Raw genomic sequence first — 15391 nt, forward strand, 5'->3', positions numbered from 1 at the left:
CGGTTAGAGCGTCGGCCTCACGGTGCAGAGGTGCAGGGTTCGCCTTCCTGTGTGCTGTTTGCATGTCTGTGTGGGTTTTCTCCGGGTACTGCGGTTTCCTCCCACATTCCAAAAACATGCATGGCGGGTTAATGGAACACTCTAAATTGTCTACAGGTGTGAGTGTGAGCGCAGACAGTTGTTGGTCTATGTGTGCCCTGCGATTGGCTGGCAAGCAGTTCAGGGTACAGCAGTGTATTTCCGAATAACATGTAACAGGGATCTCCGATGCTCAAAAAAATATGATTTATAATTGTATTTTTACAAAAGACATTACAAGTATATGGACTGTTGGATCATTCATGCAGCGAACCAATAACACAGGAGACAAGTTCAAAAGGTTAACCGTTTTAATAAAATCCATGTCAAACATCAAAATACTGAAATGGCCAAAAAAAAGGTAATTTTGTACAAATCATAGCGGTTCAAAAAATATAACAAACCATCATAGCGGTTCAAAAAAATATATAACAAACCGTTTCAAAACATCTTTGCAAACAGTAGCAAACATTCTGATTGTTTAATTAACTCTTTTTTTCTTCTTCTTTTTGAAAGCCCTTAGCAGTCAGTTATAAGTGAAGGTGGTACGTGTGCTCTTTGTTTTTATGGGAATACATATGAGCAGTGGAGGTTAATAAAAGTCACATGGGAACAAATGTGCACCACAATACTATTCAGCCAATCCTCCGCAGCTCTCACATGACACTGTTCTTCCCAAATACTGGACTTCACTTTGGATCACAACTATCTGAATTTGTTAAAGCAAGCATCGTTTTATACATAGTTGTCACAGCAAATGTTTGCATTTAAATCCTACGTGATTAGTCACACCGCATCTGAAGATTGGAGCAGGGATACGGTAATACTGTACTGAATGTGGATGACAAAGTCAAAACTGTAATGAGTTCTGATGGCAAAAGCTTGTCATATAGAGACTCGAGCGTGTTGATCACAGAACGTGTCATTATAGGCTACATCATAGAAAAGTGCAGGCACCTCATAGGGAGTGCAGAGACCTCAATTGAGAACTGCTGGTGTGCAGGGTTGCTTCGCGACTCAACTGTTGCGTAACTCGAGCAGATAACACAACAACAACAAGAAAAGAAAAAAAACTCGTGTCTTCTCTGCTGCTTTACTTTGCAAAAAGAAAAAAAGAAAAATACTCCAAGCTGCCGAACATTATGTCTGCGTGGGGTTACTTTTTGGCTTAATTAACTTGAAGTGGAGCATGGTAGTGGTGGTCAGCCTGTACAGCAGCGGTCCCCAAACTAGGGTTACAAGTGTGAACATTTCACTCAAGGCACATGAACGGAGACACACAAAGAGGTGGTTGCGCTCAGAGTAAAAACCGCGATGACAACGACATGACATTGTGTACAGTGTAACTTTGGCCTGTCAGATAGCTGACTTGACACTCACAACGTTTTACTTTTGTTTGTTTTTTTTCTGTCCTCCAATTAACACTCATGCCATTTGAATAGACATTCCCCCCATGAGCATAATTAAGTGACGTTTGTTCCTGATGGAAAACAAAACAAGAAAAAAAAACTCCTGGAAAGTGAGAGGAGACCCAGAAAAATGCATGCGATCCCACAATTTCACTATCATTGACTGCATGCAAATCCAATTGTATTTCCCATTCAACTTTTTACAAAAGGGGTGAAGGGAATTTCGCTCAGACGCCAGAATACACTTTTGAAAAACAGCTCCTATTTGTGTGTGTGTGTGTGTGTGTTTGAGGAATCAGACAGCGAACCAGATCAACTACTCTCGTGGACCACCCCTGGTTTAGAAAACTTTGAATATCATAAATCACCTGCACCGTTTGCTTTGATGATTGCCTCTCACTTTTTGAAACGTGTTTATAAATGTCCCTGCATGTTATTATTTTTAATGACAACGTTAAATACGTATTTCAACGTGCGTGCGCCGAGTGAAAGTGTACAAAAGTCAGAGCTTGTAAAAAAAGGTCATTGATTTAGGTCAATCCAAAGTGAAAAACGTGTGCTACAAACATCCGGAACGAGTCATGCTAAGCACAGAAAGGTCACAGACAAAAACAAAGAACAAAGAGATGTTTTCCTTTGCAAAGTGACATTATTGGATACTATGAAGTGGCTGCCCCCTCCTAACACAGGCTTCATTCAATAACAGTGTAGATTACCATTGAAAATATACTGATCAATTCACTTCAGGAATCAGCCTGGCACGATTTTTTTTTTTTAATCACAACCACTCTATGGCCTTCTGTCCATGTGGTGAATCTTTCTCCATCCAAATAATCCACATAAAAACAATAATCTGGGGCCATGAGTTCACCGCAGAGATTAATTCAAAAAGCATCTGCTTGGAAAACGAAGTTGCGATTCTACTGTGGGCTAATGTTTGACCCACAACCTATTGACAGAAATAGCCTGCTACCCAAATGTTGACTCATTTTGTCCGGTATAAGGCACATGATTGAGAGAAGAGGCTAATTGGGCCATACCAATAATTTATAAGACAAAAAGTAGCCATCAAAAGCTGTTCAATTCGAAACTCTTTTGGTCACCTTTCAAAATTCCCCAAAAGCCCTGAACTGGGATGAGCGCGAATGGTGCAAGGCAAATGTTTGCCTTTTACTCTGTTTTTTTTTTTTTTGTTTTTTTTCTCCTCTCCCCTCACAAAACTCTCTGCTTGGTTCTCACTTGGCTCTCGTGAGATCCAATTCAAATTCTATTTCAGGACTTTTATCGCGGCTCCTGTGGAGAACAGGGACATGCGACCCACGTGACTCAAACCGTCACATCAAAATCGCTTCCCAAGCTAAAGCCCAGAAAAAAAAAAACAAAACTCTCTTCACGCGACCACTGAAAGTCCAAAGATGAGCACCCTTTGCTCACACTTGCGTGTATACATCAAACCAACACATTGGATGGAGAAGACAATCTCCCAACGTGCGTAAAATCCGAACGCTACACATTCTAAAAATCAATTACTTTTTTTTTTGTTTGTTTTTTTTTTTTTTTTAACACAGAGTAAGAACACATACAACTAAATGAACTTGTTGGAAACTTGCTGCACTTTTCATTGAAGAGGACACACACTAGAAACTGAAAACTAATGTGGTTGTGTGTTGCATTGTGTCTTAAGCACCATTTTGGATTCCAGCAAAGGGAACGGAAGGCAAAGTGATTTTTTTTTCCCCCCATCCGGAGGAGGGATTCATACACCATCCCGTGCCTCGCACTACAAACCACTTGTCCACCGCGTCGCCGTCTTTGCAACAAGGATGCAAGAGAAGCAGGAGTGAAGAAAAGTGGGGAAGAAAGAGAATCACAGCTTTGGTATTCAGAGTGAGGTGAACAGAGTTCATAAATGCACTGAATAACGTGTTGCATGTGCTCTTGCTTCCTTTGAACAATTCTCACAATACTGTACATACCAACAAAAGGAGTACTCGGGCCAAATTGAAAACAAAATGGAGACTATGAGATTAAAGTCGTAATATTGCGAGATAAAACGTTGCGTTGTAGGGATGAACGTCATATTACGAGGGAAAAAAAGTTTTATTTTGAGATAGACAGAAACATTAAAGTCTATTTTAGGAGAAAAAAATGTGTCATGCTGGGACAAACCGTATTATGAAAATAAAGTGTTTTTTATTTGCGTGCACGATGCAAGACGTACTGTATTAGGTGAAAAGTCTAATAAAGAATTTTAAATATCTAAAGAAAACAGAATTTAATGAACCCACACGATCTTTGCATTTGCTCATTTATTTTGACACTATTAACTTATCCTCTATCATTTGCTGAAAAACTAATTTTCGTTGTTGTTTTTGTTTTTTTCTTCGGTACGATTTGCTGGCATCTTGATGTCCAGTAAGTACGTTGAAGTGTGTTGCGACATATATGCACATTCATTTAGATACCAGCATCAATTTGAGGACATTCTGTGAAGCAATAGACCAGTGGTGTCCAAACAATGGTCCGCGGCCATTTGCGGCCCGCTATCCATTTTTAAGTGGACGGCAGAATAGACTAAAAATGACATTTGATGTTTAAAAATTTGTTTCGTATACTGTAGAGCTTTTCGAAATTTACAAAGATGCAAAAATGTTTACGTGGGCAAATACTACGACTTTACTCAAATTTTTGTGGGAATATTATTTGGTCCATGTGGCCGTAATACTCCTTGTACAATACTAGAGCCAACAACGTATAAGTCACAGGCATAAAAAGTGTTACTGTGTAGTGCCGAGGGGGGGGCTGAGCAGTGCTGCCCCCAGTGGTGCAGTGGTGTAAAGGCAGGCTTGCTGAGACACTTCCATGCAGCCGAGAGGCGGTGATGGACGTGACAGATGCTTGTGTTTAATACTGTATCAGTCATTCCTCCAGGAAGAGGCGTCAAATAAGGCTCCGTATCCCCGTCAACGCAATTGAGTGGTCACTTGGAAAGTCTCTGAAGTGCAGCTCGGCGAGTCGTCAAGGTGAACTTGTTTTTTTTTGGGGGTTTTTTTGTGTATTTTTGGGGGAGGGGTGTGGAAGGTGCACGTTGTAGACAAACCAGATGTTGTGAACTTCAGGGTTTGCTCTCAATTTTAAAAATGTGGTCCAATTCAACTGTCAAGACAATCATGAACCCTTCCTCGGAGGAAGTCGATTGATCTCCCTCGAATGAGAGTCGTGTAAAAAGGTGCAAGGGATTTACAAAAAAAAAAAAAAAAAAAAAAGCACGACTTGTATCAAAATACTTAGTTACATTGTGTCACTTCCTGGATATCCAGTGCTGGTTGTAGAAAGGTAGATCGTGGGCAAAGAGTCTGTGTGTGCACGCTAACAGTCTGTATAGTAGAAGTGAAAGGCAAAAGTGAGCTGCCCCCTCACCCCCAAAACCGATTCCCCAAGTCAAACTAAAACCAAAATGGAGCTGACCAAGACAGAAGGTTGTGACGAGGAGATATTGACAGCCCTTGCTCCCAGTCCAATCACAAGATGGACGGGATGAAGCTCTTGTGGGGGGTGGGGGGGACCAGGGAAGTGTGCTGCTGCTCCACACGGGTACTCGTGGGTCAGGGAAGCACTTGGGCCTACCGACGCCATTACATAGGCAGAACTGCACTCTCGCGGTTGTAAAGAGGCACAATACAGTACATTCCCTCTTACCACTGAGTCAGGTTTGCATCAAGAGAGAGAGATTTGGGGGAAGGAAGGTGGGGTCGAACTGGGACCTCTTCTGTTGCGGCCTAGGAGACGTGCGGCGAAGAGGACGGCTGTCTCCAGAAGCACCAGCCTCGCTTGGTGTGCTGCTTGCGCAAGATCTCCTCCTCGTGCTCACGCTCCTTCTGCGAGCGCAAGTAGCGGTCCTCCTCCTTCAGGAACCAAACGGGGGGCCAGCGCTGCTTCTCAAAATGCTTCTGGTTCTCTGCATATTGACACACAGGTAGACTGACCTGTTATCCCTTACATGCTGTTCATTTTCCAAGAAACGCACAAGATGTTCCAGCTCAATTTTGACCCAGGCCATGAATACAGTAACAGTATAATTATGTATGGATCATGAAGAAATGGATGATTGACAATTTTTTAGAGCAGCGATTCTTAACTGGTGGGTTGGTACCCATTTTGCGTGGGTCGCGGACAGCTAGTAAAACATGACATATTACTTGTTTTCCAGTTACAAGCTACTCTGCAAACAAATACAGTGCAGCTCAGGACCCCTGCTAACTCCCTGAGCACTGCACCTCCGCTGAGGCAAAAAAAAAAAAAAAAAAAATCTACCATCTGATTTTACTCCATGTTTTTTTCCATAGTCACACTGCCACTAGAGAGAAAAAAATCCAAATAATGTCATATGGAACCATGCAGTGCAATTCCAGCCTTGTGGCTATAAATTCAACTGACTCATAATAGCTAAATAGCTAATTGGCCAATTGTTTGCCAAACGGATCATCCTCAGGCAAGAACGGCAGCACGTGTGGCTTTACCTGGAGACATGGCCTTCATGTCTTTAGGAAACTTGCGGCATATGCTGTTATAGTTAGTGCAGATGTGATGGAGGCACCAGGCAGATAGCTGCTTGGCATTGTGGAACTGAAAGAGGGGAAACAAAATGAAACAAAAGCGAACTTTAGCCATTCTCAACCCATAGCTGACTTCATGAATGCCCTCCAATATTCCATTCAACACACCTGGGCAAGCTCCAAATAGGCCAAGACGTGTCCGTCGATGTCAACTCCTTTCACGACCAACTGCAGAAGCTCATCAACAGCGTGCTGCTCTGGTAACGCACAGGCACATAAATAAGCGCGTTAGTATTTGCCGTCTCTCGTCTTCTCCTCCCTTGAACGATGGCTGCCGAATATCCTTACCCGTGAGGGCGACCAGGCGTGGTAAACAAAGCCGGTTGGCCACCACTATTAGTTCAATGGCCTCCAAATCAGGACACGGTGTCAGCATGGCACAGTACAAGAACTCCAACACGCCTCGCATACACGGGGTACTCGTGGTCGGGATGGGCACCTGCATCATGAGGAGAAATATACAAGGTGAGTTGGAGGCAGCAAGACAGTATGTCAATATTGCTTCCACTATGAATGTACAATACATTTGAATTTTAAACCTTTAAAAAATATATATTTAGTATTTTCTGAGGTATATTTACTGTAATAAGTTTGAAAACCACTGCCATCAAAATACTCTAACTGTAACAGATCTCTGGATATTTCTCACAATTATCTACAAGGGTGACTACATGCAACCCACGGTAAAGGGCACTTGACTATCAATACAAAACAAAGGAGAAGGTAAAGGGCAGAGGACATCCTGTTCTGGTTTAGCTGCCATTCTCTTTGATCCCAGCTCAGTTTGAAGCATTGATGGTTGGTAATCGAGGGTGTTGTGTGTGTGTGTGTGTGTGTATGTGTGCGTGTGTGTGTGTGTTGTGTGTGTGTGTGTGTGTGAATATGTGTGTGTGTGTGGGGGGGGGATACAAAAGCATGCAGGGATACAGGAATCACCATCACAATGGTAATCTTGAGGACATTTGTGACTAGCATGCTTACAACAACATGAATGAGTACATACCAACAGTTTTGAAAAAAAAAAATCAAATTTTGACTTTTGAGGGTTATTTCAAAAAACTTTTGGTTGAATTTCACTTTGGAGTGTTCACCTTCTTCAGTATATTTTCCAACGTCCTTGCAAGTGTACACAGTGTACAAAATCCAAATGAGCGAAGCTGTTTTTTAATTACTGATGACTTCTGGGTGCCACTCAGAACCCATTAAAGCAAAAAAATCCAAATGAGCGAAGCTGTTTTTTAATTACTGCCACTGCGGGTACGCAACACAACCGGAAACTATCTCCTGGTGAAAGAGGCGACCTGCGCCCTAACCAAACCACTGAGTATACCTACTGAGGCCCTCTTCAACTTTCATTTCTCAAAGCAATTAGGAGAATGTCAGCTTGGCAAGACCTCTCGTTATGACTAAAAGTCACAACACCAAGACCAGGGTGGTCTCAGGAGCTTGGAGCCCCCAGCTGAGGCTCATGAACATTAATCACAGGTCGCACTCACATTCATGGCTAGTAAATGTAGGCACTGTATTGACAGGAGCTCTGGGTCCCTAATCCTGGGAATCTAAGTGTCCACCAAAAAATAAAATAAAAAACCCCGCTGGATGAAAGGGTACACTATACTTTATAACTTCTGTGCATAAGTCTACACACCCCTCTTCGAATGCCAGGTTGTTTACTTCCTCTCTCTGGAAAAAAAAATAAACAGGTCAGATTGACAGTGGAAAAAAAAGATTTTATTCATCTTGATCTCTTTCTTTTATATAAAAACCTGGCATTAGAATATGAGTGTGTAGACTTTAAAAGTGTCGCATTTCATTTCTGCAGACATTCACCAACAATTAATTGGTTTCGAATGTAAATCCATTAACACTGTTGCGCGCAGATGGCGTGAAGTCATGATATCACGCAGTGAAATGCGCGAGGCTAAAAATACAGAGGAGGAAGTGTGACATGAACATGAAAATAGAACAACACTGGCTGATCACATGCTGCTTTCACAGGTTGAGGAGTTTTTCCTGAGGGGATGCTCCGCTCCACCCTCGAATTTGAGTGTACTTTGCTGTCATGTCACCTACTGATTTGTATGCACTTTCACTAACAACCTCACTGCGGCTGCTCCCAGAATAGATTTACTCTCTTCCTTCAAAATAATATTTGCAACCGCTCACGTTGTATGGGTTGAGATTGAATAAAACCCAGAGGCATAATGTGGAAAAAATATCAAAGAAGCTCTTTTTGAGGGTCTAAATTTGCAGTCTGAAGTCAAAGACCCTGAAAAATAGCATATTTTGAGTTGCAGGATTGAGAGGTCTGGTTCTGGAGGATCAAGTGACCACAAGATCACTTCCTCTCACTGAAAGGAAGGAAACATCACACATGCAAAGCAACGAGTCTTGCGAAGTTGGTTTTGAGCAACTTCATAATCATTCTTTTTGTCCCGATATATTGAGATGACAACAGCATCAGTCATCTTCTAAAGTGCTCTGGTAACTCTCAAATGATCTTTGAGGATGCCCGACTGACACTGACATTAAGTCGGGGTAAGATGTTGAGAGTAAGAGTTATTATTTAGAATGTTGAGCACCTTTTGCTTCGCAATGCTCCGCGCTACCCAACGGTGCTTTAAAATATCCTTTTAAATGAAGCTTTCTAGATATCATACACTATGTTATGGTGAATTTGGCGATAGGGACTAATGTCAAGTCACTTAACAACTGGTGCGCACTGCAATCGAGTATACAAACACCCCGCCACTCATGCAGTTTTTGCCATTGTCAGAAAAAGTTCCCTCGTACTAAAACAACTCCATTACGCTTGTTGGGGCCTCACCTCCTCAATGTAGCTCTCCATGAACGAGCCACGGAACATGGCCGCCATCCAGTCACAGCTGGAGATGAGCAGGGGCTTGTGGGCCGGGAGGAAGCCATCGTCCAGCCGAAACACCACATCTAAAACCGGGGTGGGAAAAGAGCATTCATCTCGTGGAATGCCACAGAAGCCCAAGCTACAGAGAGGGGAAAGACGGACGAGGCAGACAAAGGCAGAGACAGAAAGACACACAAACAGACAGACACATAGAGACACATGTAGACAAACAGAAAGGTAAATTGACAGAGGGACAAAACAACTTTTGAGAGCAAGGGAAGGAGAACGGACGACGTAAGGTTTAGGAAATGGGGTAAACCGTGTATCGGACATGTGCTGATGTTAATCCAAACAACTATTAACTGTGGTATCATTTCCTTGATCTCTTGGATTCAGTTCTAAATAGACAAAGCAGATCGTTTTGAACAACTCACCAAATAATTATTCAGTGAGGGAAGCTCTCATTAGCGTTATGAGAAAGACTGCCTTCATTGCGATGATAACGACGACTGAGAATGAACACAAAGGAGTGAGACACAGCAGATGCATGGCGTTGGCTGTGATAGCATGCTAGCACAACGGCTTGGGGGGAGACAGACAACACCAAAGACAAAGACGGCACGAAAAGACTGAGACGGGGCAACCAAGCAGAGTGAAGCGTCAGTCAGTCATCAAGTCATTTGATGACTTCTTACACACTTACGGGGAAACCAGCAAATACAAAATGCATATTCTCTTGTAGAAATACAATGTCGAATATACAGTGATAGCAAATGTACACTTTAATGTACATCGTTGGAGACTCAAAGACAATGCTTGCAGTTCACTTTTGCAAGTTTCACTCCCCAACAGTAACGGATGCATACATGGAAAACACATCTGCGATGTCACCAGTGCTTCTGAAGGTTTAGCGAGCACAGAAGATTACCAGCAAAGGTGCCTTTGTTAAGACACTCCTTGATGCGGTTGGCTCTGCGGACGTGGAACGCCTTGGTTATCTCCTGGTTCATGAAACTCTCCCTGTTGAGAACATTGGCCACCATCATCCGCAGGTCAAACACCTCGAGGAGCTCAGCGATGGTGGCCACCTGCATCAGGTCTCCTCGACCTTCATCCAAGCTGCCAGTGTACAAGTACTGCAGCACGGCCTGGAACGAGAGCAGCGGGTCAAATAAATGCATCTCAGGCAGTGCCAAGACTGAAGCCTTGCGTTCGACAAACTAAATGAAGTTCTACTGACAGAGGTGGCAAATTCAGGTCCGGGAACTACACTGAAAAAAAATGGCATGTTGAATTTACTCACATTATTATGCCAAGTGGCTGCACACAAAAGATTAATCTAGATTTAAATTAAAAAAAGAAATGTAAAAAAATAAGTAGATGTGTAGACTACTTTAAAAAATGATCTGGCTCCAGATGATTTTATTTCATGCATCCACGAAATAAAACTGAATAAATTGAACACATCATTTTTTTAAGTGGAAAAACCCCACTAAAATTTAGCATTAGATTTACCTCCCAGTTGAGAAGCAGTATCTGTGGCTACAGCCAAATTGTGGCAGGGTTTTTTTTACTTTCTGGACCTGGATTTGCCCTCTCTGGCGACTGAATGTGGACTAAGGCTAAATGCAAGTAAATACTATAGGTCGGCGTTCAATGCCCATAAAGTGAATTTGAAGTCCATCACCTTGAATGGTTCCTCTTGTATGAGCGCATCCATGATGACCACAGTCATTAGTCGTGGTCGTCCAGTCATGGGGTCATCAACATGCTCCAGACAAACACTCAAGAACCCTCTTCCCCATCCCGAAAGCGCCCGGCCACTCACAGGAGTTCCCAGAGAGTATTGGGCTCGAGAGGGGAGTGCATTATCACTCTGGGAAGTCCGTAACGAGCCGCGCTGGAGCAGCGGGGGTCGATTCAGACCCCGCACGCCACCGTCGACCCCGTCTTTATCAATGTCTAGGCTCTTAGTGCGCCCGGCTTGCTCCTTGGCTCCTCGTCTGCTCAGCTCGTCATCCTCCCCACTGTCCGAGCTTTCCTTGCTTTTGTCCTGCTCCCCTTGTGGAGCCGTGCAGGATGCATCGAGTTCAAGGGTGAAGAGGTCATAGAATTTGGAGCAGGAAGTAGCCAGATATACTTTGTGTGCGAAAACACGAGTGGAGCCGCCCTGCAGCAGAAAAACAACATCTGCACAGAGTGGGTGGCAGAAGAGGGAGTCGGGGCCCTCACCGTCGGAGGGAGGGGGGTCTGGAATTCCCACTATGGGGCGTGGCGGGCGAGGAGGCAGAAAGGGCGCCTGGAGAAGTGGCCTTTGGACTTTTTTCAGGTGGGATTTCCAGAACTGCAGGTGACGGCGGGAGATGAGGGCGGCTCGAATGGCATTGTCAAAAACATCCTTGACTCCAAACTGGGCGACGATGCTCGTCTCGTAGTAGGGTATCCCGAGCTCCTTCGCCACCTCGTGGCCTCTCTCGGGAGGCAGGATATCTGTCGGTTTGATGGGTCTGTGGGTTGGAAGAGATCACGACGGTATTCAGGCTAGTGATGCAATGTGAATGACGGCGGGATTACGCCCCTAAAACCACTAAAAAGACCTAAAAAAAGTTAAACTCGGATCAAAATCTGTCCATTAAGGACGGATACGGAAGGCTTCTCACTTGGCGAGGGGTCGGCGTGCACGATTAACTGCATCCAGGTCAGCGTAGCGGAGATCCAGCTGGCAACCAACCAGGATGATGGGCGTCCGTGGACAGAAGTGCTTGATCTCCGGAAACCACATGGTGCGGACATGGCGCAGGGAATTGGGATTAGCCAGAGAGAAGCAAAGCACCACCACATCCGACCTGGAAATCAGGAAGGAAGATAAACAGCCGTTGCTCCATCTGCTTAAACTGAACTGGGATCAGAGATAAGACAGGAGAGATGATGACAGACAGGCTTTTGAAGGGAGAGCTGTACATTGTCACTTTGTATTAACAAAGGCATTATTGGTAAATGACGCTGCAACGTGGGTGCGCGTGTGTATACACAACCCGACGGTTGGTGACTATTTGTATTCGCTCTTAAAGCACTTCAAAAGAAGGCTAATAGTGACAAAGGATAAATATGTACAGACACAAATTTGCACACCATCACACACACACACACACACACACACACACACACACACACACACACACACACACACACACACAACCATCTGCGGTTAATCTGGGAAAAAAAAAGTGGTTCTGTTTGGACTTCTTGGTAATGTTTAAGAGAGTTGTGTGTCAGTGACTTAGATCATTTAGTAATACATGACAAGACTGACAGAGAAACATCTGCAATTACTAGAAAAGGCTACTCACTTGGATTTCATTATATACACAATTGTTTTGTTTTTTTCCCATTCATCGAGTGTACCTCGGTGTGTTTCAGGCCTTGGCCACATGTAAACAGGTATTTTTATTGACATTCTTTGAGGTGAGTTTGCATCAAAACATGTTCACAGGCAGTCAAGTGAACATCAACAAGGAGATACCAGAAAAATGAGACCTGAAACAGTTTTGATAGTTTTTTTTTGTTTTGTTTTTGTTTTATTTTTACCTTTCCCCACTGCAATCTCACCTAAGCTCATTTTCCCTTTGACATACAATACACTAGCAAGCCATTACATCACACACGGACAAGCAGCCAAGTCTTACCACCTCGGATTGGATTTGTATAATAACAGGATCACCGCATTGCCGTCCGACTACACTAGAGTGGTGGCTGTAGTGAGGAATTGTGGCTCCAATAAGACACGTTTGTTTCATAAAATCACGCTCAGCTATGCTGATCTTTGATGATGAATGTTTTGCACGGTGTGTCTATTTGGGTTGTGACTTTTCAAGAATAATGGGAATGCTTTGAGTGGATTTAAAGACCACGTTATGGTTAATAATCGACCGCCGGCTATTATGTGACATAAATGGGCCTGTCAGCATTGCATGTGTTTATGTGGTGCATCCACACTACAAAGGTCACCAGTGTCCCGATTATGTAAGGACACACACACACACACACACACACACACACACACACACACACACACACACACACACACACACACACACACACACACACACACACACACACTGGCACGTACAACATGTCCAATAATAATTCCGATTTTTCTAAAGAGAAATGTAATATGTGTACTAGTCTACTGTGACATAATACCCCTCCATGTAGCACAGAAAAGGCACGCTTCTAAATCAGCTTGCAAGAACAATGCTTCTTTAGAAATCACTTTAATTAGCAGGAGAAACATTTTCTTTCTTAATTATATCGGTGCAGATTGAAATTACAAAAATATAGTTGAGGCTAAGGTTAAGTGTGACTTAGCCTATTTTCAGGATATGATTGTGCTTCGCCAGCTCCCCCCCACCCCCCAACCCCCAACCTGAATTTTCCACGCCTAACAAGGCATGTGACAATGCTTGATGTGATGTTTTGAGTTTTGGTATCAACAAAGAGCGGAAGATGATGTGCGACCGTGAGCTTAGTCATGCGTTCATGAGCGGGGACAGGTGCCGTGTGCGGCAATGAACAAGTGAATGGACAAAGACCGGAGGAAAGGAAGAGGAGAAGGAGAAGGAGGAGGAGGAGGAGGGGGAGGAGAGGTTGATGCCTGCCGCTGCAGACGTCAGGCGGGCAGGCGGGCAAAAAACAGCTGAGCTGGCGCTGCGTCTTTATCAGCTGACTGCAGGCTGACAAAGCATCCGGAACATTAGGGAAGGTGTGGAAACACAAACAGGGACAGAGGACCGAGTAAACACACTCTCAAAAAGAATGAAATAACAACGGAGGCGAGGCATTCGGTGCCACAAATACTGTAGATGCACAAACGCACACGCCTGTTGCTTGACTATACCAAAAGGTGTCAGGGCGACGCAAAATCCATCGACCTGCTGTTGCGAAAAGTGAAACGCTGCACAATGTTGTCAGTAAGGTGTATCAAATCAAAGATTGCTCGCTGGAATTTGACATTCTCTTTGCCGGTTGTGCAGAATGGCTTTTGCATTTCATGCCAATAATGCAGCTTTGATCCCGGCATGCCGAGTAAGAGGATCAAGCCATGATCCAATCATGTCTGCTGGACGATGGGCGGAACAGCCGGAGGGCAGAGTTCTGGTGCTTGGGTCACAGAGAAAATACCTTGTCAATTCTCTGACCCTGTTGGCGTTGGATTGACTGTTGAGTTATGTCACAATGATGTCAACAACACTAATGTGAATTCCCTTTCGGCTTGTCGGAACAGAGTAGGCGTGTGTGTGTGTGTGTGTGTGTGTGTGTGTGTGTGTGTGTGTGTGTGTGTGTGTGTGTGTGCGTGTTTTTGGTCTCACCTGCCATAGGCGAATCTTCTGTCCTTGTGATGATCCCCGAATGTGTCCCAGAGCCTCAGGGACACGCTGACCTCATCCACAACATCACGAGATCTCTCTAACACCTGTAGCATAATGGCAAACGTGCAGAACAAGCCTCAACACCATGTGACTTTCTTCGGCGCAACTTTTTCTTGCATTCATTTCCTCCACACTTGATCCTGCGTGTCTTGTGTATGCGTGTGCCCACCTCCTGGCATACACGATACTGGTCGATGGCCCAAACTGTTGGCACGTGGGTGGCGAGCAGCTGATACTGTGTGAGGGTGGCATTGCAAGCCCGGGCACATATGAGCCTGGTTTTGCCCACTGCATTGTCCCCGACCACCACGCATTTAATCGTCTCCACATTGGGCCGCTCATAGTCTGTGTCTATATCCATGGAGAGGGCCCTGGGGAGAAGGCGAAAGAAGGGCAAAAGGTCAGTTTCCATGTAGATTCTACATATACCATATTAAAAAATGTTTTTTTTTAAAGAGAATTCTATTGATAAGGCTTCCAAAAGGGGAATGAGTCATCATTGGGACAGTCGAGGCTCTTGGCATGTAGGGACAGTGGCTTCTAGATGCGAGCCAAGCTAGGGAGGCTTTGTCAAGACTCTGAGCGTCACTGACCAGTATTTGGAGGACTCTGCCAACTCCTCTCTAGAACACATGGAGGGAATGCAGAGCTATTTCTGTAACAGTAGCCAGAGAAGGACAGAGAAAAAGAGAGATGACGTCGTCCGAGCGCGCTGTCCTTTGATCACCTTGCATATCTAACCTCATTTCTCGTCACCTTGCGCATGCTGGACAGCATGTTTTAGAATCGTACCGGATACAGAGGTACAAATGTAGAAGATGGCTCTGAGCGAAGCGAACGGCGAGGTAAGAGAATATAATAATGCTCAAAATATAGTGAAGGTCGAGACCATATTAATTTGACGATATGTTTAAAATTGGGGTTTTAGTCCATGGTGGATTTTTTGTGGTACATTTCTAATGTTTCAGTTACCTTTCAGGGCTTGACCCCACCCTT

At 44.1% G+C, this 15391-nt stretch overlaps 1 protein-coding gene across 1 annotated transcript; it reads right to left on the reverse strand.

Annotated features, from left to right (window-relative positions):
- Positions 1–375: 375 nt before the first annotated feature.
- rhobtb4 (Rho related BTB domain containing 4) lies at positions 376–14766 on the reverse strand. Its single transcript, XM_019894612.1, has 10 exons — positions 14565–14766; positions 14336–14439; positions 11627–11812; positions 10654–11473; positions 9895–10114; positions 8931–9049; positions 6392–6542; positions 6212–6300; positions 6008–6113; positions 376–5445 (listed from the first exon to the last, which is right to left on the reverse strand). The coding sequence occupies exons 1-10, from the start codon at positions 14754–14756 to the stop codon at positions 5267–5269; spliced, it is 2166 nt and encodes a 721-aa protein (XP_019750171.1). The 5' UTR covers positions 14757–14766; the 3' UTR covers positions 376–5266.
- Positions 14767–15391: the final 625 nt, after the last annotated feature.

This window comes from Hippocampus comes, unplaced genomic scaffold (genome assembly GCF_001891065.2).
Source record: "Hippocampus comes isolate QL1 unplaced genomic scaffold, H_comes_QL1_v1.1 scaffold195, whole genome shotgun sequence".
In the NCBI taxonomy this organism is placed as follows: Eukaryota; Metazoa; Chordata; class Actinopteri; order Syngnathiformes; family Syngnathidae; genus Hippocampus; species Hippocampus comes.